The 25,263-nt window shown below is 47.4% G+C and overlaps 3 protein-coding genes across 6 annotated transcripts in view; all 3 read right to left on the bottom strand.

Moving 5' to 3' along the window:
* RNF130 (ring finger protein 130) overlaps positions 1-9,413 on the bottom strand; it is a 55,237-nt gene extending 45,824 nt beyond the window's left edge. Inside the window, exon 1 of one of the 3 annotated variants that reach the window (XM_029997797.2) lies at positions 8,717-9,413. In XM_029997797.2, the coding sequence (XP_029853657.1) occupies positions 8,717-8,978 (262 nt within the window). In that variant the 5' untranslated portion in view covers positions 8,979-9,413. The remainder of the gene's footprint in view (positions 1-8,716) is intronic. The other 2 variants (XM_029997799.2, XM_029997796.2) reach the window with 2 other exon arrangements.
* LOC115334462 (homeobox protein ARX-like) lies at positions 9,079-9,917 on the bottom strand. Its single transcript, XM_029998597.1, has 3 exons — positions 9,880-9,917; positions 9,657-9,811; positions 9,079-9,626 (listed from the first exon to the last, which is right to left on the bottom strand). The coding sequence occupies exons 1-3, from the start codon at positions 9,915-9,917 to the stop codon at positions 9,280-9,282; spliced, it is 540 nt and encodes a 179-aa protein (XP_029854457.1). The 3' UTR covers positions 9,079-9,279.
* A 2,866-nt stretch (positions 9,918-12,783) lies between these two features.
* The window catches only part of FLT4 (fms related receptor tyrosine kinase 4), a 60,576-nt gene continuing 48,096 nt past the window's right edge, over positions 12,784-25,263 (bottom strand). Inside the window, exons 19-30 of one of the 2 annotated variants that reach the window (XM_029998265.2) lie at positions 24,322-24,435; positions 23,996-24,084; positions 23,552-23,699; positions 22,888-22,982; positions 22,429-22,551; positions 21,888-21,999; positions 21,511-21,610; positions 20,905-21,010; positions 19,822-19,961; positions 19,018-19,138; positions 18,153-18,238; positions 12,784-16,774 (exon numbers count right to left, since the gene is read on the bottom strand). In XM_029998265.2, coding sequence (XP_029854125.1) covers positions 16,555-16,774; positions 18,153-18,238; positions 19,018-19,138; positions 19,822-19,961; positions 20,905-21,010; positions 21,511-21,610; positions 21,888-21,999; positions 22,429-22,551; positions 22,888-22,982; positions 23,552-23,699; positions 23,996-24,084; positions 24,322-24,435 — 1,454 coding nt within the window. In that variant the 3' untranslated portion in view covers positions 12,784-16,554. The remainder of the gene's footprint in view (positions 16,775-18,152; positions 18,239-19,017; positions 19,139-19,821; positions 19,962-20,904; positions 21,011-21,510; positions 21,611-21,887; positions 22,000-22,428; positions 22,552-22,887; positions 22,983-23,551; positions 23,700-23,995; positions 24,085-24,321; positions 24,436-25,263) is intronic. The other variant, XM_029998266.2, reaches the window with a different exon arrangement.

Below are 25,263 nucleotides of genomic sequence, written 5' to 3'. Positions count from 1 at the left end.
GCCAGATGTCTGAATTCAACAGTATGCAAATCTCTTTTGTCCTTTCTGATGCTGTAATGTACCCTCAACAGCCCAAACCCACACAGAGCTATGTACAAAAGGCACAAAATGCAACACGGAAGATAACTTCACAGTACAGCAGCTGAAACTGATGAAAGACATTTCTGTTTACACAACTGGAAACAGGCAGTTTAGTCTGATACACTGGTAATATCATTAAAGGACTTTAGAAATTTAGAGCTAACAGTATCTCATAATACAAATATATTTACCCTTTCAAATGCCAAGAATGTAAGAATCTTTGGCTACTAAAAATGGTTCAGATAAACAGTGATTTTTCACAACAAACAATTTACTTGCATAACAACTCTGAAAACATTACAGTTCATAAGAGCAATTCAAATGAAGTGTCCCATAATTTTCTCCTTTTAAAAGAAACGAGTTCTTCAGCACAGACTATGAGATTTCAGCAAGAGATCTACCACAAAAAATATCCAGTTTAACATATTAGCTAGAAACAAAACAAAAGATCTTTTTAAGCACTCTCAGCTTAACAAAGCTCAGGTTAAAACCTATAACAAAGGAGATTCAAATAGCTAAAGGGTCTTTTCTGAAACAAGAAAGAAAATCTTTTGCTTGCCTAAAGAAAACTAGTGCAGATGAATCTATATTGTGGCAGTCATACAGGAAGTCGTTGCATCTCTTAATTTGGACAAGAAGTGCCTCTCCCTGTTCCCCTGGAAGGAGGGTGGGGAGCCAGATAGAAGCACATCCTTTTCACAATTGTTTTTCAAGGCTGTATTAGACATTTCAGACATGAAGGGCTATTGGCTGTATTTTTGTATTTACGCTTTTGTTCTATACAGGGATCAGGGAAAATCTGAAATATAGATGCCTGAAGCCAAATTTTATAGCGTATTTTCATCCATTTCCCTGACATTATTACTCAAATCCCTTTGGAAATTGCTAGCTAGCACTGATGCATACACATTGTTTTGGAGCACTGGTGAGGGCCATCATGAACAGCAATGATCATAGGAGTGCACTTCCATATCAACTGCACTTTTGTAGCTTGCCTTTATAGTCTTAAATTTAAGAGAACAGTACATTTTTTTTAAAGGAATTATAGTCCTTTTTGAAAATGTGACAGAACCGTAACATGGCACATGTGCAACCAACCTTGATGTCCTCTGTTAAGACAAAAGCAGTTCAATGCATACTTCCCCCTTCTCCAGAATGTTTCCACTTAAAAATGTGAGCGGGGGAAAGCACCAGCAGACTGTGATAGTAAGTTTCTCAAGCCTTGAAAGCTAAAAAACCCATCCCTCCCCAGTGAGATCAGATTAAAAAAATCTCAGGTGTGATACATCCTTTGGAAAATACCATTCAATAAACAGCCACAATTCCACAGAATCTCCTCAAACTGCCAAAAATAACTCTGAAAGTAGACACTATGGCCAACATAAATTTACTTAAAATATGAGATGGATGAAGAGCAGTAATCCTATGGATTATGTACAGTTTGCTTCAGTACAATCATGCTCAAAACTAAAATACCAAGTGAAAACAAAAATGGCCACAAATAGGGCCACTGGCTATTAGAATGAAAAAATCATAAAAGCAATAAAAGGCAAAAGGCACCTTATAAAGGGAGGCAGCATTCTCAAAAGTCTGTCACATAGTTTAGTTTTACAAAAATTTATGTAGGCACCTTTAAGCTAAAAATTTCAAGCCATACAAATATAAAAACTGACAGAGAAAGCAGTAAGAGATAACAGAAATCACATCTGTGGGAAACGTAGTACAAAATTTTCTACATGGTCAAGATCAAAGTCTCTTTCAGCTGTGGACAGAGCTATGAAATGTTACTGGATAGAGCAACAGGATTAGGAAACAAGATACTAAGAGATAAAAGCTTTCCAGATATAGACCAACAAACACCACTCAAATGCATACAGCATGTTATTCCTGACTAGGTAGCTTCAGTATGTCCCGATGAAAAATTAACAGCTGACAATATTCTTTTAGTACTATTTAAATAATACAAAAACATTACGGAAAATCTGGTTGCTTTAGATAAACCTGAACTGAGTAACTGCAAGTCACTTGAGATTTAATAAAAAGTTACAACCCACATTTCTTTACATTAGCATCCTATTACACCATACAAATGTTAAGTAATCTTTTCACTTTTAACTGAAGAAAGTTCAGGAACAATAGTGGAAAGTCTGACTTTTTCTGCTCGTCTTTTCAGTAGACTTAATACTCTGAAAAGAATGAAAGTCTTATAATCACAGTCACCCTTCTAGCATAGCGAGCTGGCTAAAATAAAACATCTGCTACACACCTAACGTACCAGGCACATCAGTTGGCTTTGTAAGGGACATAGATAAAGAATAGTGTCAGCAAGAATCATCATCGATAGCTCTCCATTATCATGCCATCTATGGTCTGCTGTCCAAAGTCCAATTAGGACCTAAAAGACTAGGGCTTGCAAGTATTACCTGGATGATGTCCATGCCAGAATGAAAAGCAACTTCACATTAAATTAAAGTTACTCTAAAACAAATTACTTGCACATAAAAAGATATGATCAGAAGTCACTCATGTAATTCCATAATTTCAGCAGATAAGCATAGAGAAAGCCATCTAAGTATGTTTCCCTATAGGTGTGCTACTCTTCTGGCTTATTTGAAATATAAGTTATTTACTCTGCCTTTCCTTTCTCCATGTCTACCTATGTACCATGAATGTGTTGGCAAAAAACCAATTTTCTGTTAGAAGTGGCAGCCTGCTGGGTTAAAGAGCTATGTACAATGTGGTTGTAAATATATCCCCTTCCTACTGTAAGCCCCAACACCAAAGAGTCTCTTAACAGAGGAATCAGCTGCGATTTAAGCATCTACCGTTAGCCTGCATCTTTATTCTCGACTTTTGGAAAGCTTCAGTTTCCTCCTGCAGAACACACAGGAGTGCTCAACTTGCATATAACTGTTTCTCTTTAAGCATTGTTTTTAAATTCAAGAGCGCTTCCTGCTAAAGGACTAATGTTTGTGACAGCATTTTAAGGATTCATGTGAAAGTAAGTTAATAATGCAATAGATCCAACCAGGCTTATTCAACTACTGAAGTAGTATTGGCAAGATTACATTAGAATAGCAACAGTACTTTCGTCCTCATCTTTTCCAATTGCTTGGCCAGGTCCTTTAGCCTTCCCCCTGTAAGAGGGATAGCCATTTTGTGGTAGCAAAAATGAAATTAATAGCTTAGCTGTCAGAGGCTTTGTCAGAAGTAAGCACGCACCTGCCTGAATGCAGACTGTCTCCTTCTACTTCTGAACTGTGACTGGATTTGCTTTCTCTCATATACTGTGCCTTTATGTTGCTCTTCCACTACTTAGAATGTAGCTGTGACGTCCCACTTCAGCCAAGGTTGCTGCATTGACTGTTATCAGACTTTGTCCCCTTTTCACAGAAAAGGACCAGTGCCATGATCCCACACCCTGAGCATTAACTATTTTATTCCATGGTTTTTTTTCTTTTTTTAAAAAAAAAAGGTCAGAAACCTTGATATTGATTGCATCTTAGCTAATACTCTATGCTCTGAAGCCAGCAACAGTTGCCAGAGGTGGTGTGTCTCAGCTACACATACAGAAATCATTTTAAAGTCTGACCTTCAATCACTGTAATACAACAGGTGGAGGGACACCACCAATATTTTGAGGGGCAGCAGATCAAGAGACTCGTTGGGAAAGAAAACAGCACAGGGGCAGATGCAGTCCCATGCAGCCTGTGCCCCAAAGCACTCCCTCCCTCCAGCAGGCACTGCCCAGGCAGGTGCTACGTAGCACACCTGACTGGCAAAACAGCCAGCCTTGTGCAACACGTTAATTATAATCCTGTGATAAAATTTCCACAAAAGGAATTCAGCTGGCAAATTTACAGAATTTACACAGCAGCACTGGTTGATTCTTATTTCAACAAAGGGTACTAGTTATTTGCTGTCCCATTAGGGTTTAATATGTGTAGTATATATCTTTTCTTTCAATGCATTACTACTTGCGTTATTATCAATATAGTCCTTATTCAAGCCACTTATAATTTCCACTTTTTAAAAGTTATGTCAATGAGTTATGTACAGCAATATTTTATTTTCAAGAGCTATTTCAGGTAATTGCTTTGACTAAAGCTGGCTTTAACACTAAAAGAAACTCTTTGAACAAGAGGTAATCTTGTTTCAGGGACTAAGTTAAACAAAAGAAAATCACTGAAGCTTGTAAGAGTCCCGTAATAGTTCAGATTTAATCTTGTTAGCTCAGTAAGTATACCACAATTTTGGCTATAAACTCCAATATATAACCTCCACTTTTGTTATCAATTAGTAACTACTAATTAGGCTGGATACTGAGACCAATGGTAAAAGATGCATGGCACAAGATTTTTCTTCCACTACTCTATTGATGTATTTGCTTGTTGCATTTTCCTACAGCTTATTGTTTTGGATTCTGGGCCAGAAAGGAACACAAAATTCGGTCTGAATGTTACCTAAAGCTCCACAGTTACCAGGAAACTGGCATTTTAAACCTTCTGCAGCTAAAACTTGTTCACACAACATGTTTATGAAGTGTCAGATGCTACAAAATGATATACTTACAGTACCATGCCAAGATACACCTCCATTCCTAACGCTGTGCCAATATTATTTCTTCCCTACTTCCACCTTTTTCTAACATACATTTTTCCTCAAATTCTCAGTCTCCTTGCCCAGCCACAACCCTCCTACCCCTTCAGCAGGGATCTCCCCTTTCAATGAGCTCTTTCTCCAATGCAGCTTTCATACAACCATCACCTCCCCACACGCCCTTTAGACTCCAGTCCCTTTCCACCCCCTCATTCCTGGCCTATTGGCTCAGCGAGTCCTAACGTTTGGCTTTGAGTCTGCTGCTATTTAACTTCCTATCAGTCCCATCTTCAGTCCTAATCACGCTGCCTGCATCTCCGCTACCCAAGCTGCACAAAACCTCACCTCCTGGCAAGGTCCGACCATCTGCGAGGGGACTTTGAGAGGACACAGGACTCTACTCCTCAACTCTGCATCCAAACCCAGAAAGACATGGAATAACCCAGATTCAACAGTTACAGAAGAGTCCTGTTCACCATGGAGAACATTTTTGAGGGAACTAAGCCAAAGTTTCTACCAAGAACTGTTAAAGTTTGTTTTTGATGGCTTCTGGTTTGGTTTGTCATAGCAAGAGGAGTATGCCTGACACCTAAAGGTCAGCACCACAACTGGTGTCAGGCACCTAATACCAAAGATGCTTAAGACAGAGGTCAATAGAGTGGCACAGGGCTGAACGCTTACACAGTGCATGTACAGACACTGCCACAAGTACCTAGGCAGCTACGGTGAGAAGTTTGCGCTGAAATGCACGGTTCCAGAAAGTCACAAATAACTGAGGACAGGACTGAATGAGAAATGCTCAATAACATCACCAAAGAGATGATATAAACCTGAACTAAATTATCAGAAAAGCTGCATCAGGCTGTGAAGATGCATTTTGCTATTACCCTTCCATGCAGAATGAGAGAAGCATTTTCTGATAATCTTCATATCCAGAACCTGTTTAAAAAGCTCTTCTAATAGGAAATTATTTAAGTCATGACAAAAGACTAACAAGTTAAAGGAAGTAAGAAAAGGAACTAGAAGTGGAAGAACGGAAGAGAGATTAATAGAGAAACTCTGCAGCTATGGTGTATTTAATGCACTTGGAGAGATGCGTACACAGGTGCTGTATTTACACCCAGTGGCAACTGTGACCGACAGCTTGCTGGAGCTACACTTTCACCAGTCACATTCACAAGCGGTCATGTGAATTACTGCCGTATCACTTGCAGGGGAACATCGCTTTTGAAAGCCAGTATCAATTTCATACAGAGGTCTATAAAAAGAAAAGGGAGTTTTAATACATGTATTAACATGACAAGGTTGAATTTGATTAAAGGAATTCTGCTAAAGAAACAGGAGAAGCAATTGAAATATCATTCTGCACTAAGATTTAAAGGATGTGTAATCACATAGACTGGCAACTTCAAAAATAGTATATAAAATATTGGGCATAATCAAGAACACGTTAACAAAAAACCACTGCAGAGCACACCACTTAAAATCACAGGCTGTGCTATTACGAATGGTGTACGTTCAGCAGCAGATCATGGGCCCCAAATCTTGAATTAGTAAATTCATTTATTTCCCTGCAGGCAATGAATCCTTTCTTAACACAGCACGCAAAAATGTGACATTAAGGACATTTCAGCTCGAAAACATGGATGCCCCAGTCTACACCATTAAGGTGCTAACAGATGACCCACGTCTGTGGAAATTTCAAGGGATAGCCCATAAATGGGTGAATGCTTGACATCAAAGCACTTTCAAAGTCAAGGTATCTTCAGATATAGTTGTTAACAGTTGTAGAGTCGTTTCTTCTTAGGATACATGAGAACTGGGGTAGAGCATTTACTGCTTTAACAGCAGAGGCTGATGCTAGCTACTCGTGTTAAGAGCTATCAGAAAAAAACATTTTGCAAACAAGTTCTACAGCAATATTAGCAGGCTGATAAAAAGGCATTAGAGCAATTACTTGCAGCATGACAGCATCGTCTTATCAGAGCTAGATAGAAAAAAGCAGAATACAAACATAAGACCCTTAAGCATTCAAGAACATCTTAACTAAAAGCATAAGATATTCTAGTCTCTCCTACTACATGAAATATTTTTAAGCCAGATGAAGCGCGCCTTGGCAAAATTCAAATAAAATGTGTACTATATAACAACCTACATAGAACAATTCAGAAGAACTTTCAAGGAAGACAACTGCTGCAGTCTTTGCTTTAACAGTCTTCTGTTGACAAACAGAAGGACAAAACTGAATCTCCCCAACAACTGATGGCAAAGCTTTAATGACTGCAGCATGTCAAAACTGCAGAAATTGAGGTGTGCACTTTCATGATTCCTGCTGTGCTTCCTCACAGAAGTTATTAATCATAATACTTAGCAGTAAGGTATAAAAATGCTGCTTATGGACTGCTCAATTTTATTTAGCTCTTCTCTCCTTACTAGCTTCCAGTGAAAATGCTGTCAGCCTTCCTCAATGTTTTCATCACACTTTAGTGAAGACCATATCAGAAGAAAGCAGAAAAAGTTACAGAAGCAGGTTAAAAAGTAATTAATATCAAAAGTTTTTATTGACAAATAATGTAGCTACTAAAAAAAAATCAAGCATTTTGGTACCTTGGATATAATAAAAGACAGCAGTTTTAAAAACCCTAAAACTACTACTTGCAAAACAGTGTTTACGTGCCTAACACTTTCAGGACAGCCTCCCGATTTCATATGGCGGTTGGGGTGTCTGTGTTTAAGTGAGGAATACCAGGAAGCAGAAGAAAGACTGAGCATATTTGATGATAGCTGACTGCGAGAGCATGGTGAAGGTAGGATTTGAAGTACAAATGAAAATCATTTTACAATAGACTTACTCAACGATTTCTGCTTCCTCACCCTTCCACCCCAAAATATGCTGAATTAATATATTCTAGTTAACACTTTGTAAAGCTAACAAAGCTGAGCTTCAATTAAACTGGCAAGCATCTGCTGATGCAGTCTGCTTCATACATACTAGAAGCTTATAGCAGGCTGCCTAGCACGATGCATTTTGTTCTGAAGAAACATCAAAGTATTTTCCTGATCTTAAGATTTGGTAAATTCTCAAAAGCTTTTAATAATACAGTAGTTCTGCCTTATCAATTCTTCTAAAAAACTCTTAATATTCACCACTTACTCTTAATATTCACCACTTAACAGTCTAGTCTTAACTGACTACATTATTTCACTTAATGCATTATTCAGAGGTTTAGTGTCCAGGAGACAGGTTGGGACCACTGTGATCCATCAACTGATCCATTTCTTAAAGATGGCAGTTTAGATAATGTTAAGAAGGGTTTTCAAAATAAGATACTCCTAAAACCACATCACTATGACTAAAGCAGTTGATTTCATTTCATGCAGAAATCAAGACAATACTCTCACTTGTTTAAATTAGTGCTCTCTATAAAACCCAACATTTGTCAAAAAACAATCAATGGACAACAGCTTCACTTAATAAAAAGAAAACTTATTTGAAAGCACTACACAGCGTTCAGTACCGCAAACAAGTGCCTTTTGGACTGGCCACAAGAGTAACAGCTTGACGGCTTCAGTCCTTCCATGTCTCGATGGACAGCTTAAACAGCATTTTTAAGAAATGTACACTGAACAACCATGACTTCGTGCAGCTCCAAAAGCCATCCAGATGCATATCTATCACGGTGAGATAGCTATGCAGCTGTTCCGAGATTCATGGCAACGCTGACACCAAATCCTGTTAACTATCGCTACCGACTCTCTGGAATTAGTTTAGAAATAACACCTTCATCGCTCAATAGGACTAGCCTGCTCGCATCTATGCTGGGAAACACACCATGCTTCACAGAGTCCTTATTAAAGCCAGCGCTCTCAGATCATGGATTTTTTCTTTTTTTTTTTTTTTTTTTAATTTTCCTCCGGGCAAGTTCTTCCTCCTCGTTTGTCAGAGCTCTCTAGGAAAATCTGCAAAGCTCAGACAAAGGCCTTGCGGAGGAGGCACCCGACAGCAAGCGACCGACGGCTGCGAAGGAAGCGTTACCTCCGTTGATGGGGACGGGAGCCACCAGCAGGCCCTTCACCTCCACCTTGGGGGAATCCTGCCCGTAGCGGCCGCGGTCGATCCTCAGCAGCGTGGGGCCGCCCCGCTCGGGGCTCAGCACCGTCACGTTGATGAGGGCGGTGTAGTACGCCTGGCTGGCGTTGTCGGCGCCGGCCGGCCGGACCCAGCAGTGCCAGAGCAGCAGGAGCAGCAGGACGGAGGAGCCGCCGTTCCGGTGCTGGCGAGCCCACCGCCAGCTCATCTTCGACTCCGGGCGAGCCGACGGCCGTCACCGGTTGCCTCCGCCGCTCCCCCCGCTCCCTCGCGGCAGCGCCGAGCCCCACACGCCCGGGTGTATTTTATCCCATCTGACAGCCCAGGAGCGGAGAAAGACCGAAAGCAGGCGGAGGGGGGGGAGGAGAGCACGGGCTCATGCCATGGGAGGAGCCAGCGGAGTCATGGCAGGTCCCGGCCGAGTCCGATCCGTCGAACGCGGCCCCCCGGGGTGGGGGGGAGGCTGCTCGGGGCGACCCCCTCTCCGCCGGCCCCTCAGGGCGCCGCGCTCATGCCGCCCGCCCGCCCGCCGCCGCGGGGGAGCCCCGGCCGCCCACCTGCCTCTGCCCGTGCCGGGCGAGGGGAGGAGGCGGGGGCGGCGCCGCGGCCCCCTCTCCGCACAGCCCCGCGACGGCCCCGAGGAAGCCGCCGGCAGGAGCCGCCGCCGCCGCCGCCGCCGCCTCAGTCGCGCTCACACACGGCCGCGGGGCTCGCCTCAGGCTGGGCTCGGCTCGGCGCGCTGCACCGCCTCGCTTCGCCTCGGGGCTCGTCGCCGCCTTAGTGCGGCGGGCGGCGCATCCCGCTGCCCGGGCCGGCAGCCGCAGCGGGTGGCCGCCGCTCCAGGCTAGGCTAGGCTAGGCTAGGCTCGGTTCGGTTCGGCTTGTCCCGTCCCGGGGGCGGCCGGGCCCCCCGCGCCTTCCCACAGCCGCGCCGCTCTCAAGCCGCCGGCTCCGCGCCCGGCGCCTCGACTGCAGCCCGGCGCTCCTCACACTGCGCAGGCGCGTCACGCCCCGCCCAGCGCCACGAGGGCGAGAGGCGGGGCTAGGAGCGAAAGCCACGCCCGTGAGGGGGCGGGGTTAGCGGGATGGGGCGGGGTGTTCTGTAATGACGTCACTGGGGGCGTGGCAGCGTGGAGCGGGGCGGCCATGGCGGTGGTGGGAGCTGGGGCGCGGAGGAGGCTGTGCCCGGGCCTGGCCGCTCCTGGTGCCTCAGCGACGTCTGTAAGGAACGCTTGGCTCTAGCGACCCGCGGTTCTTCAAGGAATTAGATGTAGGGACACATACGGGCTCCCGTGGCTCCTCGGCGTCTTTAATTTCCAGATCGGGAGCGCTGGCCATCAAAAAGATAGGAAGAGGCGGTTTAGAAGGGTCTCTGAAATGGGGGGAAAAAGGGCTGTATGTGTGAAAAAGAGGTGGAGTGTGTTCAGTCTGTCTAGTTAACGCTGAAAGGGCTGTTGGGGCAGGAACACAGCCTCTGTGTCAGGATGTGGTCACTCTACCCAATTCAGAGCTACTCACTTCTGGTGTACTAGAATGGGAAATCTTACTCAAATGTTTAAATAAACATTAATCCCATGAAATACTGTAAAACAGGACTTGATGAGTTACTCTGTCTTTAACTGTCGTCATAGTTTAAGGATTTAAGCCTGTTCAGAGATGTAACGAAATAACGTAATGGCTGCCTTGGACTTTGAAAGGCAAACTATCTGCAAATTATTTGTGGCAAAGAAAACAAGTACTGCAGGGCTGTGAGTTAGGATATTTTCTAAATTTCTGAACAAATAGCTGTGCTGCTGTTCTTTTCAGATACGGTCTCCTTGGTGACTTCCCCAGCTGCTCGGGAGGGCCCTGCGATAAGTCTGGTGTTTAACCTAAGTATCTTATTAAACTGTTCTCTTTTGGAAGGTTTTGTAATTTATCCATTTGTGATGCACCTGGTCACATGCGCATGTAAGATAACACCATCAAAGCACAGTCTGTTTATTTCGTTGAGATGCAAGTGGTGGTTGTAATCCTGCCCTTGGAGAGACCCGTGCCATTCCCAAGGAAAGCAGCAGGCTTGCAAACCTGCATCTTGGAGCAGAGTGGACCTATGGGCTCTGCTAAAGGCATGTAGTGTCTGGCTCTGTAAAATCCTCTGAGAAGCTGTTTATGAAAAGCTCTGTAGAAATGTCAGTACAATCCAGGAAATGCTTCTGAAACGGCAGCTGAACGTTCTGCCTCCACGTTTTTTAAATTTAATTTTGCTCTTCTTGGTTAATGCTGGGTGAGGAACCAGGTGCCATTAATGGCCCCTCAACATTTCACCCAAACTTTCACCCCAGCCAGAGGGTGAGAGTTGTGGTAAACACACTGATACTGCACCGTGCACAACATGTTTTGGAGCTGTTGTTCTTGCAGTGCAGACAGTAGTTTGATTTTTCAGCAGTAAGAGCTCTGCATCATTTCGATGCAAAGTGATGTGCTTTACTGCTGAAATGTCCTCAGAAGGGGCCAGGGAGTCCTAGGAACCTGAAAGATTCCTTGCTATTACTGCATTGACCTTCAGAGAAGGATCTCAAAGCACTTTTGAAAAGCAGTGAGAAAATATTCACTGGCCACATTAGAAACAAAAAAAAGCTGAAGGGCCCACCCAGTGACTTCCCAGTTCCCTTTTCTAACCGCAACAAAAAGCTGCTTTTCATTTTGCCCTGTCCAGTTTCCTCTGGGCTGCGTTTCTGCCGGCGATGGGTGGTCTGCCGTGCTCGACTCCCTGTGTGAGGGCTGTCCACTTGGTCCCATCCCTCCTCGCGGAACAAGAGCCGGGAGGTTGCTCTGTGCCACACGCGGGGCCACGAGCCCTCGGCCGCTCCTCTCCTACGGACAGGCTGGGAGGCAGGAGAGGAGTGGCCGAGGGCTCGTGGCCCCAGGAGAGGAACCCCAGGAGAGCAGCCGAGCGCTGCTCCAGGATGCACAAAAATAGGGTATTTCGTGATCAGAGCAGCTTCGATCTCTTCGTTCCTCAGATGGACGGGTCCCTGGATGGGGAGATTAAAAGGTCCTTTTGGCCGCTTTCATTGGTGGTGGAGCTGGATGAAGGGATGGATGGTGGTGGAGAAGCCGGAGCTGAGGGGACATCACCACGTCTCCCCACCCTGCATAGGGCAGCCATGCCTCTGCCAGTGGCCGCTCCTCAGGGGGCCTTTTTTTTGGCAGGCAAATGGCACCGAGGTCTTTGCAGGTCACCACAAGGGCAAGGAGGGAGCCGCGCCTCAGGCTTCACCCCAGCTCCTGGTGATTTTTTGGGGGAAATGGTCATAAATCCATTATGTTCCATTTCCAGCGCTCCCCGGGCGCGCAACACTTCCTTCAACCCAGATCCCGCCCGTGACTCACACCCGCCCTTCGCTTTCCTGTCAGGTTTTACATTGCCAAAGGCCCGCGGAGCGACCCGCCGCCATCTTCCCGCCCGGGCTCTGCCCCGGGCCCCGCGGCCGCCGCCAGGATGATGGCGCCACCTGCGGGGCGCCGCCGCCGCGCCTCCACCCGCTGAGGGGCTCGCCACGGCGCCTGGGGACCGGGCTCCGGGCGCTGAGGAGACGGGGGTGTCCGGGGGGGACGGGTGTCCGCCGCCGTCGGTCCCTCCCGGCGCTGTGTGGTGAAGGAGGGCAGGAGGGGCCGGGGGGGGGGGGTGTCCCAGACTCCGGGGACGAGGCGGCGAGGAAGGGTGGCGGGTCTGTGGGAGATGGCAGCGGGGCGAAGCGCTGGGCGGTGGGTCGCCGGCTCCTGTCAGCAAGCTTCACCAAAGCATATCCGCCTCCATCATGAGAAAAGACCGAGTTTCATCCTGGATGGAAATGTCACAAAGGCCAGCTGTTTCCTAGAGGATGCGGGGAAATGCAAAGCGACACAAAAGTAAAAATAATAAAACCAAAATGTGCTAATTGCTTAGGCCAGGGTCGGGCTGCCCGGTGCTGCGTGGGGAGCCGGGAGTGCTGCAGCGGCAGCGGTGGCCTCCAGGAAGCAAAGAGCCGCTGCCAGTTATGACTTTATTCGTTTTCACATTTAGATATTACAACAAAACTCTTAATGACAAAGGATAACAAGTACTATAGGAGGAGAGGAAAGAAAGCAGTGTTCTAACTGGTTTGATACATAACCGTGAACTTCCAGAGACAAGACTCAACGTGAGTTATAAACACTCACATACGCTGACTGGTAGGAAAACTTCTCACATGCAAACACCCACACACGCACCCACAAAACACACGCTCACACACACAGACCACACTTCTGTACTCGCACATAACCCATGTTGTAACCTACTTGCTTCAAAGGCAGCCCACTGAAACATTGAATGCTGCTGTAGCAACAACAGGTACCAGGCTAAAATATTGCAATATAAATGAAGTGTTACTTGATACACAGGTTTTTCTTCAAAGACACACATGTATTTGCAAGTAGGGGACTCAACGCTCTGTTTTCGTGAGGGAGGAATGTCCTCTCAACACCAACACTTTGTAAGGAAAAATGAGACTGCACGTAGACTGGGAACAGTCATTTTAAAGGAGGATGATGATAAATAGCTTAGCTTCAATGTTGAGTTCCAGTAAAAAGCCCAAACAAAACAGAGTGCATTGTGAACGGAGCAGGCACAATTATTGAACCCTGGGTTTAAAAAGTTGAAATACTCCTTTGTTGCTGTGGAAAGACAGACAACACTGTTGCCTCACATCTTAAAACCAAAACAGACCAGCTTCATTTCATGCTCACGCTTATCTGGAGACTGTAAAGAAAAAAATGCCAGAAATAACGCAAAAGTGTGGGGAACGGTATCAGGCTTGTACACTCTAATTTTAGTACACCTTTAAGACAGCAAAAGTACGATTGTCTCAACAGCACTTCAATATCCCACACTACAATTGTTCTTCAGCAGCAGGAGTGTCTGAAGAGGAGCCAGCATTTGCTCGTATCATGGCTGCATTGTTCATGCAATGCTGTTGATGCAGATACAATAGGATCTGATTCCACCTCCCCATCAAGATGGTGCAAAAGAGAGAAAATAAACTTCTGTGGAGTCGAATGATTGTAATGTTCAAAAACCAGGTGCCACACCAGTGCTTTCCCCAGAGTGAAGCAGGGGATCTTAACAATGGCTCTAATGAAGTAACCCTTCTCCACAAGGATGCTTGTGGGCAATTTACAGCTGAACCTTAGAGACAAAGTGCAGCTGTCCTGGCTGGTTGGGAGTGCTGACAGCCAGCCAGGGCACTCAGATGCCTCTGTCCTCTTTCTGCTGAGGAATCCTGCCCGGGCCCTGAAAGTGTCGGGCTTTGCTAGTATGTTTCTGTCCCTCACATAAGGACAAGGACTTGCAGCTACTTTGGAATTTTGTTTTTCAACTATTATTTCTCTTTCTGGGGCCCTGTCTCAGATGGGGCTGTGTTTCCAGGCAGAGAACTGTTTGTGAAGCACTGGAAACAAGAGAGCCTGGGTCCTTTGGATGTATGTCACCCAGCAAGCAGCCTGAATTTAACTCAGCCGTCTGTCACCTTCCTCCCATGTGAATGCTGGTGGAGACCTCCAGCAGCACGGGGCACATGCAGCCTTCCTTCTGTCAGGGAACCACCAGTTCAAAAACCAGGGCAAGATAAGGGCAGGAGAATTTGGTCTGGCCTACACTCCGTTGGCTGTCCTACTTCCTTGGCCTGGCTCTCCAGCATCTCCTGCCAGAGGATTCTTACTGAGTCATAACAATTACTTAAAGATGTTTAAATTCCTGGCAACTTCAGGGGACACCAGTAGAATTCAGGGAATTCATTGTCACATGCAGTTTCCAATTCCACATCCTGAGCCAGTTTGGCTCAAGCTGGTCCGGCTTTGTGCCTCTTTTTGCCATGGAAATCACAGCCATGTCATCCTGCTGACGCGAAAAGGGAGGGGAACATTAAGCGCTCTGCACAGGCTTAGAGAATCTGATTGACAGGCATGCATTTCCCATGTGCTAAATAAATCTCCCCATTACACTTGTGCGGAGAACTATAATTAAGACTTGGGAAAGTCATCCGTAAGGACTCACAGGCTCACGTCAGGAAACGCATAAAACCCTCTGCTGGAAAAGAAATACAGTTTGGGAAAGCAGTACGTCTGACAGGAAACACAATTTAAAGAGTCCAAACCAAACCCTTGGCTCTGTGCACAGAGGTGTGGCCCGCAAGCAGAAACTCTCCGGTGCTAAGATGCCCTGGTGCAAGGAGCTCTGCCAGCCACGGATGGGCATGTGGGAGAAGAGATGATGACAAGCTGTTCAGATGAGCCTCTTCACCCAGACTCCTCTGGTGGTGACGTAACTGTGCTCTGTGGCTGAGCTCTCGGATTGTGAGCAGGATGGAAAGAAGTAGGTGGGACGTGGTGAGGCAGCAGCGCAGAAATCTGTAGAGAGGGGCTGCGGAGGTTCCCCAGAGCTCTGAATTCACGTGGTACCTTTTAGAAACAAAAGGCCCAAGTGATGGGATGTTTCCTTAGCAAATAAATGTTCCTCAATCCTCCAGAGATAGGTACACTGTGCTGGCAGCTCTGCAACAGAAACTGGAGAGGAGCCCATTGGGCAGAGAGGAAACGTCATCGTGCAGAACAGTCCATCCAGGAGAACTGGGGCTTGAGCCCTGGCCAGGTGCCGCCCTCCATGTGCTCAGTGATGCCAACACACAAGGGGATGCAACCCAGGGCACCTCATTGCTGGAGCTCTGTTCCTTCCATTGTTTCCAAAACCCTTGCAGCAACTTGAAAATAAACATTTCACTCCCTACCACTTTGATCCTTTTCCTCCCAGCAAACAACCCATTTTCACTCTATGTTTAGAAGCCAGCTGAAATTAACACAGCTTTGCTTTAATTTCTCACTCGAGCAACAGATGATCTCAGCACTGCTCTGGGAGAAGGGGAAGGCAAGAGCAGCAGACCTGTGAGTAACCAGCTCCCAGCACAGATCATATAAAACCCTGTTTTTCACAGGGCCTGCAAAAATAGTTGCTGTTTATCTCACTGGGAGGACTGTAGCCATCAGCTGCTGACTTACTCAGCACTAGCTGTGTTGAGATGGCTAAAGTAATCCTGGTGATAAGGCAGATTGACAGGTTTTCCCCCAGCAGAGATGAGAGGGATGTGGGTCTTGCTTGCAGAGGAGATGGAGAGGCTGGCACCTACCTGGAATGAAGTGTGCACGAACATTTACAAAGATCCCTCAGGATGTCTCCGTACACCTCTTTTAAGCATCCTGCTCTTGCTCCTAATACCACTAGGGATTTATTCCCTTTGATTCTGCTCCACAGCTCAGCAGCTGACATCATGAGGAGAGGAGGAGGAAGCAATCCAAGGAAAAACATTCAGACTGCACACCAGGAAGAAACTTGAGACTAAGACAGGTCTATTTATATCTGACCTGAAATGGGCTTTCTGAATGGGAAGCTGATCTGAGTGGAGGCTGGATGCTAGGCAGAAGGTGCTATAGTGCTGAACACAGGCACCCACTCGCCGGCAGAATGCATCTGTCTGAGCCGCAGGAAGAAAAGAAACGTGAGGAATCAGCGAGGTGCTCCTTCCAGTCCTGGCACGGGGAAGCGGCAGCTGGAGGTACAGCGTGGGCCATCGTGCTGTGGTTCCAAGGACATTAGTGTTCCCCATCCGTTCGGGGTAGGTTCCCTGCTGGGGTTGGGCATAGGTTGAAGGAGAAGCTCTGAGTGACCCTGATGACGTGCCTTGAGGGTGAGAGGGTTGCCTCGGCAGGCGCCTCCAGGGCCTGATGCCATTAGTACTGCTCAGAGAAGAAGGAAGCGTGGAGAGTGGGGGGACTGGCCCCCTCTCCAGGTGGGGTGCAGCTGCCATCCTCAGAGTGTTCTGACAGCTCCCCATATTCACTGTTGTAAAAAGTCTGGCCTCCGACTTGGGACCCATATGATGGCCGACATCTGCCCCGCAGGTCCGACTGTTCCCCTGGCAGCTCCGCAGTTCGGCTGGGCCCTTTACTGCTGTGAGGGAGAGAGACACAGAAGATCAAACTGAGCACTCCTGGAAAGCCTCTGTCCTGCTTAGAGAGATCCCAGCTTCAGGAAACACCATCTGCTAATGCACGGGGCAGAGGCAGGGTCAGGAACGGACCTACGCCTCCATTTCAAAGCACAACACCAGGCCTTGTTCTAAACCTAAGCACAGCCTGCATGTTTTGTGAAAAATCTGCACATAACCCAGTGACAGAGTTATTTCAGCTCTTCTAGATACCTTTGGGAAGCCCAGGGAAGGGTTGGGACCCCAATGAGCAGGGAGAGACAAGAGACATTGCCTCAATTGGTCCTAGACCTGGCAGGAGTAACAGAAACTGATACAAACCAACAGCCAGGATGGGGGAAAGGAAATGAAGGAAGATGACGAAGATGTGGGAGGAAATCAGCAATCCCATCTCAGCACCTGCCAATACCAGGTGACTGGCAAGAAGTCACAAGAGCGAGGGCAGGGACACATTCAAGGAGAGGTTTAAGGGCAGTGGTTTCCAGGAGACGGGACACCCGGTAGCCCATGTTGTAGGAGACAACAGGAACGTGCCTTAAGGAAAAGAGGACAAGGACAAGAAGCAGGAGACAGTCTGATACAACAGCAGAGAGACCACAGGGCTATGGCTAAGGGAAAAGACAATGACGAGTCTGATCTCATGTTGGGAGGCAGAGGAGGTGAGGAAGAGGCTTGGGACTGGCCTTGTCTACACATGAGCTGACAAGGCTCACTCAACACACTGTCATGGAGACAAGGTCCCAGGCTGCTCCAGCACCAAGCAGAGATGAGCTGGACAGGTTCTCGCCCAGTTTCCAAGCCTGGTGCAAGTACATAACCATCCATAACATCCTCAGCATCGAAAGTGCCAGCTCAACCTGCCAGGCTCAGTACCAGCACGCGGGAAGTCCTAAGGCCTGTACCATCCCTGCAATGCCACATCGGGGCCCTGTACCACATGGGTCAGGGCTGGGAGAGGGAGGTGGCAGCCACATAGTTTCCATCCATCCCACCTGCCACTGCTTGAACAAGCCCTGACATATTTCACCAGAAAATGTCAATAAGCATAGAAAGTCTTATTAACACCATCACTCCACTGTGCCTCATTATCTTAATGGACACATTCTCATTGAATGGGCACAGTTCATATTTTTAAATCCTAGGAAGCAGCAGGCAGGTCTGTTCTTTGTGCATTTTGCCTCTCATTAATGTGTGCATGGACTTATCTGGCTCAGGGCCCACAGCCCTGCTGCTGCTGAGAGCCCCAAAGAGGTATACCCTACGAGGAGACACCAAGAGCTGCCTCCTGGTCTCACTGCATTTGGCAGCAGGGAGGTCTGAGTGGCTAGACTTAAGGAGTACCTGAATCCACCTTCTTTTCTGTGTCGGTTTTCTATCCTCTCAAATTCCTCAGATGCCAGAACCATCCCACTGTCTGTCTGATTGTCCTGGAAGGAAGCAACAGGAGTTATCAGTAACATCCCTGTCGACTGATCAGAGTGGGAAGGGAGGAGGAATCATTCAGGAGATGAGATCATGTGTATCTGTGATGGGAAAAAAGGAGTAGGGGCACTTTATCAGCATGCTCTACGGTCTTGCTGGAACTGATTTTCTTAGGTGCTTTCTTAAAAGCAGTACGTACAAAGGTAGGATTTGTGTGTGCAGTTCAGTACCACTTTTGAGGGGAAAAAAAAGAGTGCTCCCTACCTGGAAGATGTATTACCATCAAATCTGTGAGAGGTGAGATTTTCCTCTAAGACTAAGGAGATGACTTAAGTTTTGCCACTATAGAACTACCAGCCCAGTTTGGAGAGGCCAGGAGGGCTCCTACTGCACACTGCCATGTGGGTCAAGATAGGGGAGGTACAGACAAGCACTCTGGATTTACCCAGTCCTGGCTGGATTTCAGCATGCTTAACCAGGCCACCTTTACAGATTTGAGAAGGGTGAAGAGCAGGCTCTTCACTGAGGTCCTTTATAGTCCTTGCTTGTAGATCTAACCTCCCTATTTCACACTCAGACAGTACAAGCTGTGCTGTAGAGAAACCCCTATGTGCCAGGAGGAGAAATGAATGTGCATAGGACTGGACGGACTGAACAGGAATGACACAGACAGACTGACATTAGATAGGAGTGATCTTCCTTCCATGATCTTAACAGCAAAGGTGTCAGGAAACAGCTGAACATTTTTTTGCCCCCTGCTCTACCCCATTCAGGTGCTACTCACCGGGTGTGCCTTGTACATTGTATGTGTCATGGGAAACTCTTCAAATGTCTTTATCCTGGATGGACACCTGATCTGATTTCCTCCCGTCAAACAACCAGGGAACGAGACACAGTTGTAGTATCTGCTGACAGAAGCATACTGTATTCAGTAAAAACCAACAGAGTCAATGCCCTGAATAAACAGAACCTGAACCCAACCTCCTCTCCCTGCAACCAAAGTATGCAGGGAGGCAGATGACCCAAATGGTGGATTTTGGGAGGGGAATGGCATCACCTTAGGCCTCTTAAACCCATACTACTTTTGCAGTGGGGAGCACCCAGACTTCCTGATTGCATCAGGCCCTGATTACCTCTGGGGTTTGGATAAGTACAGTAATGTTATCTAGATCCCAGGCATCACACTATCACAGCTCCCAGGAGACAAGAAGCTTAGGCCTAATTGTTTGGGTTAGTTAGGAACAGACAGGATGAAGCTCCTGCACTAGCAGAAGGGCAGAGACTCAGCTGACACCTTCTCTCCTCATCTACCCGATGGGCCACAATGCCTTTAGTGGGACATGTAGCTGGAGGCAGGAGAAGGAATGTCATAGGCTTACACATCAAGGGCTCTTTCTCATCAGCAAAGGAAAGTGATTTTGCTTTTATAAGCAAGATGTTATGGCGTAAATGCTTGGATCACACCTGATCACCTGGGATTTTTTCAGCATCTTGCTACAGGGTTCTCCCCGTATGTCTCAGGCTCCCTTACAGCTCAGGCTGCTGGCTGCTTACTGGGTGCTCTCTGCCCTTTTCAGAGGGGATTCACCTTGCTGCTAGGCTGTGACAGCGTATCCTCATGTCAAAGTCCTCTTCATCTGAGTTTTGCTGGGCAGAGGAAGGCACCTGGGAGAAACCATCATCTTCTGAGCTGTGAGAGTCGTTCAGCGGGATGTAATCCTTCCCTTCCTGGTAGGAAGAAGAGTGAGTGACCTTACAAGAAGGGGAGGGCTTTCCCACAAGAAAGGGCTTTACAAGAAGAAGCTGTCAGAGTTGGGGAGGAAAATTTCTGATTCATGTCTTTTGTTTCTCTGGGACAAAATATCTGGCTGGAGATTTCTGTGCCCTCTGCGTTAAGCAGCTGTGAATGTTGCAGGTGCAGGTAGGTGTGTGTGAGCAGGAAAACAACCCAGTCCTATGGCACCTACAGTTCTCTAGCCTACATGGGCAGAGCAGTGTGCTCTGGGGGCACATCATTGCGGCTTAGTCATGCCTGTGCTGGGATCTAGTGCTCAAAGGTTAAAATTAGGGATGTTGGGATGAGACAGTACTCATATTTAAGCATTTAGCTATCATCTTACGAAATGGAACATCAAGAAAATATTAAAATCAGAGCTGCACACTCATCATAGTTAAAAGTCCTGGTGAGTTACTGCATGGCAGTGATTAGTAATAGTTTCATAGAAATTTGTATATCTGACTGCTGTAATGGAACAGTTGTTTGGTTCACATGGCCCTGACATTTAGATCTAAGGATAGAGTTTCAGAAACTGTGATGAAGTCCTGGTGTTCATTATGCAGGCGTGTGGGAGGCAGGAGTGCCAGGGCCTTGACTCAGCTGAAAAATTTCAAATAATCATCTGGGTATTAGGATGGAAATACTGGAATGACGACTGAGAGGGCACCCACCCTGCAAAGAGTGGAGCTATATTAGGATGCAGCTAGAGGGCTATTGCAGAAATGAGCTCTCCAGTAGCTCTGGGAAACATGTCCAGGAAACCCTGTGTTATCCCTTGGCCTATGCAAAGGTATTACGTTGGCCAAGGAGTCAGAGGAGGGCACAGTGAGGGAGCTAGCAGTGCAAAAAGAGAGAGCTGTCTGGAGCTGAGCAGGGACACAGAGAGGTCTTCACCTGCTGGACATTTTCCTGAAGAAGGTTTCCCAGTATCTCCACCAGGTCAGAGAAAGTTGGTCTCTCCTTGGGATCGCCGTGCCAGCAGCTCAGCATTATACGATAACTGCCAAGAAGAGATGCTGGTTTTATGCCACAGAAACCCCCTCCTACTGCACTCAGCAGCTCCTACCCATGTGGTGCCCACTGGGACAGCATGTACCTGCACCGTGAAGGAAAGCTCAGCACCCCCCAGCACATTGGCCACGTGGACCTGCTGGAAGGGGGATTGGTTCATTATGCACTGAATATAACAGTGCAAAAGGAGCTAATTCGGACACCTCTGATACCCTTTGGAGCAGGAAAGCACATTGCCCACCTACAGACCCATCCCAGTGTGGGTATGCGAGGGTACTTAGATAGCCCTGATTCAAACCCATCTGTTTTGCCCTCCAGGCAGTGGCCTGGCGTGAAGGATGTGTTGGCTTGTCCCCCATGCTGGCTGAAAGGTCTTTGCATCCCACACAGGGGCCTGTCCTGCCATATGCTGGGATCTGGGAAGTTTCTACCATCCCACAGAGGGCTTTGCTCTGACCAATGCTGGGATCTGTGAGGTTTCTGACTCACATTTCTGCTGTGGCGTACTCTGGGGCTCTCATCCTGGTACCGTCTTTGAGCCTCTGGCAGAACTCCTCGTTGATCTGGACTCCAGGGTACGGAGATGCCCCTAAAGGAGGTTCAAAGAGGGGTGAGAACATGAAATGTGCCATCAGAAACCAGTCCTTCTGAGACTGCCCTTCCTCCCCAAACACTGGGCGATGTGGTCACTTCTCATAAACAGCCCATGTCCTCCGTGCTGCCTGAGACAGGCTCCTCTGCCTCAGTGAGTTGGAGGCCACCTCTGCATGCCTGTCTCCCCATCACTCTGTTCATGGGTGGATATGGCCTCCATATTTTTTTTGCCTACATCGACATCTCTTCCCAACACCCTCATTAGCACTCACCTAGCGAGAAGATTTCCCAGAGGAGGACCCCAAAGGACCAGACATCACTCTGGGTAGTATAGACCTTGTCAAAGATGCTCTCTGGAGCCATCCACTTCAGTGGGAGACGGGCCTGCAGGAGGGAGAGGCAAGGCACAAGTATTGAGTTAGGGACATGTCCAGCACAGCCCTTCTTGTAGCAACAGGATGAAAGGAATGAAAGGAAACCAGAGCCGATAGCCCTGCTCCTCTCTCCATGGAGGAATGGAGGTTTGGTTAGGCCAGAGGGAGGGATGAAGACACTGAAAGGGGGAGTAAAGAGTATAAAGAAAGAAGACTAAGTTAACAACAGGCTGAGGGGCAGAAGGAAGGAGACAGAGGTCTGCTGGTGGAGGAGGAGGATAGCACATACATCATTGGGCCAATGGTTCTGCATCCCGGCCACACAAGTGGTTCCACTCCTCCTTTTTCATCTTTTCCTCAGTTTATTCCATCCCCAGAGTAGAATATGAACAGCTCAAGGGGGCCTAATCTGTATAAGGTTTGAGAAGATGGCACTCACACTGCCTTTCCTGACATAGTCAGGGTCTTTGTAGATGTCCCGTGCCAGGCCGAAGTCACAGATCTTTACCACGTTGTTCTCTGACAGCAGGATATTGCGAGCCGCCAGGTCTCTGTGGATACACTGAAGGCACATAAAGAGGAAGGGGCAAAATCAGAGGGACAGTAACCACTACCAGAAAGTACAGAGCATCCCCCTCCCCTTGCAAACCTGAGCTGTAATAGGGGAAGTGGGAAGGAGCTAAAGATAAAAATTTCAAAAGGAGATGGTTAAGGAGAGGATGAAATGCAAGAGGACTAATTTCCCATCTGTGTGTACAGAAGGCTACCTCAGACTTCCTGAGAAGTCAGGCAGATCACTGAATCTCTCTCTGTGTCACCTGTAAAGTGGCTGTAGGCAGGCCTTCTCTGGTCAGGCATGCACAAAAGAAGAGGGGAGTGAAGGAAAGGGTGAACCCACCTTTCGGGATGCCAGGAACTCCATGCCACGTGCCACTTGGAAGCTGTAGCAGATCAGGTCTTCCATTGTCAAGGGACTTTGCCACAAGTCATCCACTGTCCAGGAGTACAAGAAAATGATTAGACAGTTAGCGGTCTTTTGTCATCCTTGCCTCTTTCCAGGACTGTGGGATACAACCAGCCCCTTGGTGAGATACAGCTAGTCCTCAGTGCTGACTGGAGTAACCAGCTCCCCTCTAGGATTTTCTGCTTAGGTGGCAGAAAGCACATGGCAGGAACCCGCTCAAGTATGAGGAGAATGAGTCCAGCCTCCAGCACACATCAGTCAGAGTTGTGGGGAACAGGGCTGGAGGGACTTTGAAAGTCAGCTCATCATTCCTGTCCTAGGGAGGACCCACTGAGATCTCCCTCAATTGTCCTTTCTTTAGGCTAAAAAAATCCAAAGGTATTTAATCTCCCTCCTGGGTTTTGAGAGCCTATTACAAGAGACAACAGATGACTGTAATAGCCCTGTTCAGGGAATTGACATGCAACAGTGGAGTGATCAGCTCCAAGGCTGGGTCCCAGCTCCCCACTGTCATGCCCTACCCATTCCCCAAGCTAGCCAAGTCTGGCATTTCTTTGGTGGGCCAGGTGAGGAGCCGCTACAAAGGCTGGAGTATTACCTTCCTGGATCGGCTGCGCTGTCTGGCTCTTGTGCATCAGAAAGCGGTTGAAGATAGCGCTGTCGCTAGTCCCAGAACGGCTCCTCCTGTCTGCTCTCACTGCCTCCACAATGGACTGGACCTGAATACGCAGCCTGGGAGACTTCTCCTGGCAAGGAGACCAAAACAAAAACCTCAGCAGGCAACACACACTGTAACCCCTGCACCCATGAGCTGCACAGTCTTTTTCTGTTCTCAGACTGTAATTCTGGCCTGGAAGCACCTATCTTCCATTGCAGAAAGAAATTACTTCCCCGATGGGCACATGAACCAAGATCACTGTGTAAAGTTGATCTGTTGCTAGACACAGGGTGTCTTTGTCCCACTGTCAGATCATGTTTCAGGCTACACGTCTTCCTTCCCTAAACATGGGACAGGTTCCTAGGGGCAAAGGAAGCTACTTACCCTGTAAGGACTGAATCCTTCCCGCTTGGTCCGCAGATAGTTGGAGAGGTTTCCATACTTGCAGAACTCAACAATAACCATGAGTGGACCTGGTGAGGAGACACCAAAGGTCAGGGGAAGAGGTAAGGGCTTGGGATGGTCAGAATTTGCCCCAGCTCATGTTACGTGCAGCCCTGCTGAGCTGTGGCACCTGCCCTAAGTGCACACAGACACACCGATAACATCCCCACAGTCCCTGTGGTCACACACGTGGCCAGCAGAAAGGACACAGGGGACGAGCACTGATCTCTGGGAGCAGGCACAGCCTGCTGCCCTGGGATATTTACCATTGGGTTTGGTACAGGCACCCAGCAAATTCACCACGTTGAGGTGATTCCCGATGTGAATGAGGATCTTCAGCTCTGACATCAGTGCCTTGTGCTCGCTTGCAGTAGCTCCCTCTGGAAACACACAGACCATGTCATGATGCCTCCTCATAGCTTGTCACTCCCTCTCACCACCCTTCTCTTAGCAGAGTGTTAATGTGAGTCTTGCTGAGGAGACTGTGACCCCAAAGTCTTAGTACATTTTGTTATTGCATGTTTCCATACGAAATGTCAGAGCCTTGTCTGGAGCTCCCAGGATCCCTGCTGTAACATGTAGGGTGCTCCCTGCAGGCACAGGAACCCAGAGCAAAGGACAACACAAACTGTGCCCAGCGCATTTTTCCTTGTGATAGTTGTGCAGGGAAAAAGATCACTTGAGACTTACATACACATTTGAATCTCTGCCCTTTTGGCCTCCAAACAGAGATAACAAGCCATAAAACAATTTGAAGGAAAATTAGAAACAAAAGGCATTTGAGTCTTTTGATCATGACTGAAGATAGAAGCTGTCTCAGCTCAAACCCAGAATATCTTTTTATGATTCCTCTCCAATAGCAAACACGGTGTTGTGCCCCTGCCAGCTCTCTGTACCGCATTTTCTCTGAGTGCCTAATTCGCACAAACTCTTGATCCTCTGTTTTACCCTCAGGGTTTGTTCTCTGGTTTTGTGTGCCTTTTTCAGACTTCTCTGCTTCCCCATATGCATTTTGCCTTACTTGGGAGTTTGTAAATTTAGTCTGAGAGACAGAAGCATCCTCTTGAACTGCAGCTGATGGGCGAGGTGAGAGCCACGCCTCAAAGGACTGTAAAGCAACCTTGCATGGCCGGCTTCTCTCTGCAATTGCTGTGCAGATCATCTGTATGCTTGCAATGATTAAGTGCTGCTGAGATGAGCCCTGACTC

This window comes from Aquila chrysaetos, chromosome 22, assembly GCF_900496995.4.
Source record: "Aquila chrysaetos chrysaetos chromosome 22, bAquChr1.4, whole genome shotgun sequence".
In the NCBI taxonomy this organism is placed as follows: domain Eukaryota; kingdom Metazoa; phylum Chordata; class Aves; order Accipitriformes; family Accipitridae; genus Aquila; species Aquila chrysaetos.
This window is presented reverse-complemented; position numbering and strand designations above follow the sequence as displayed.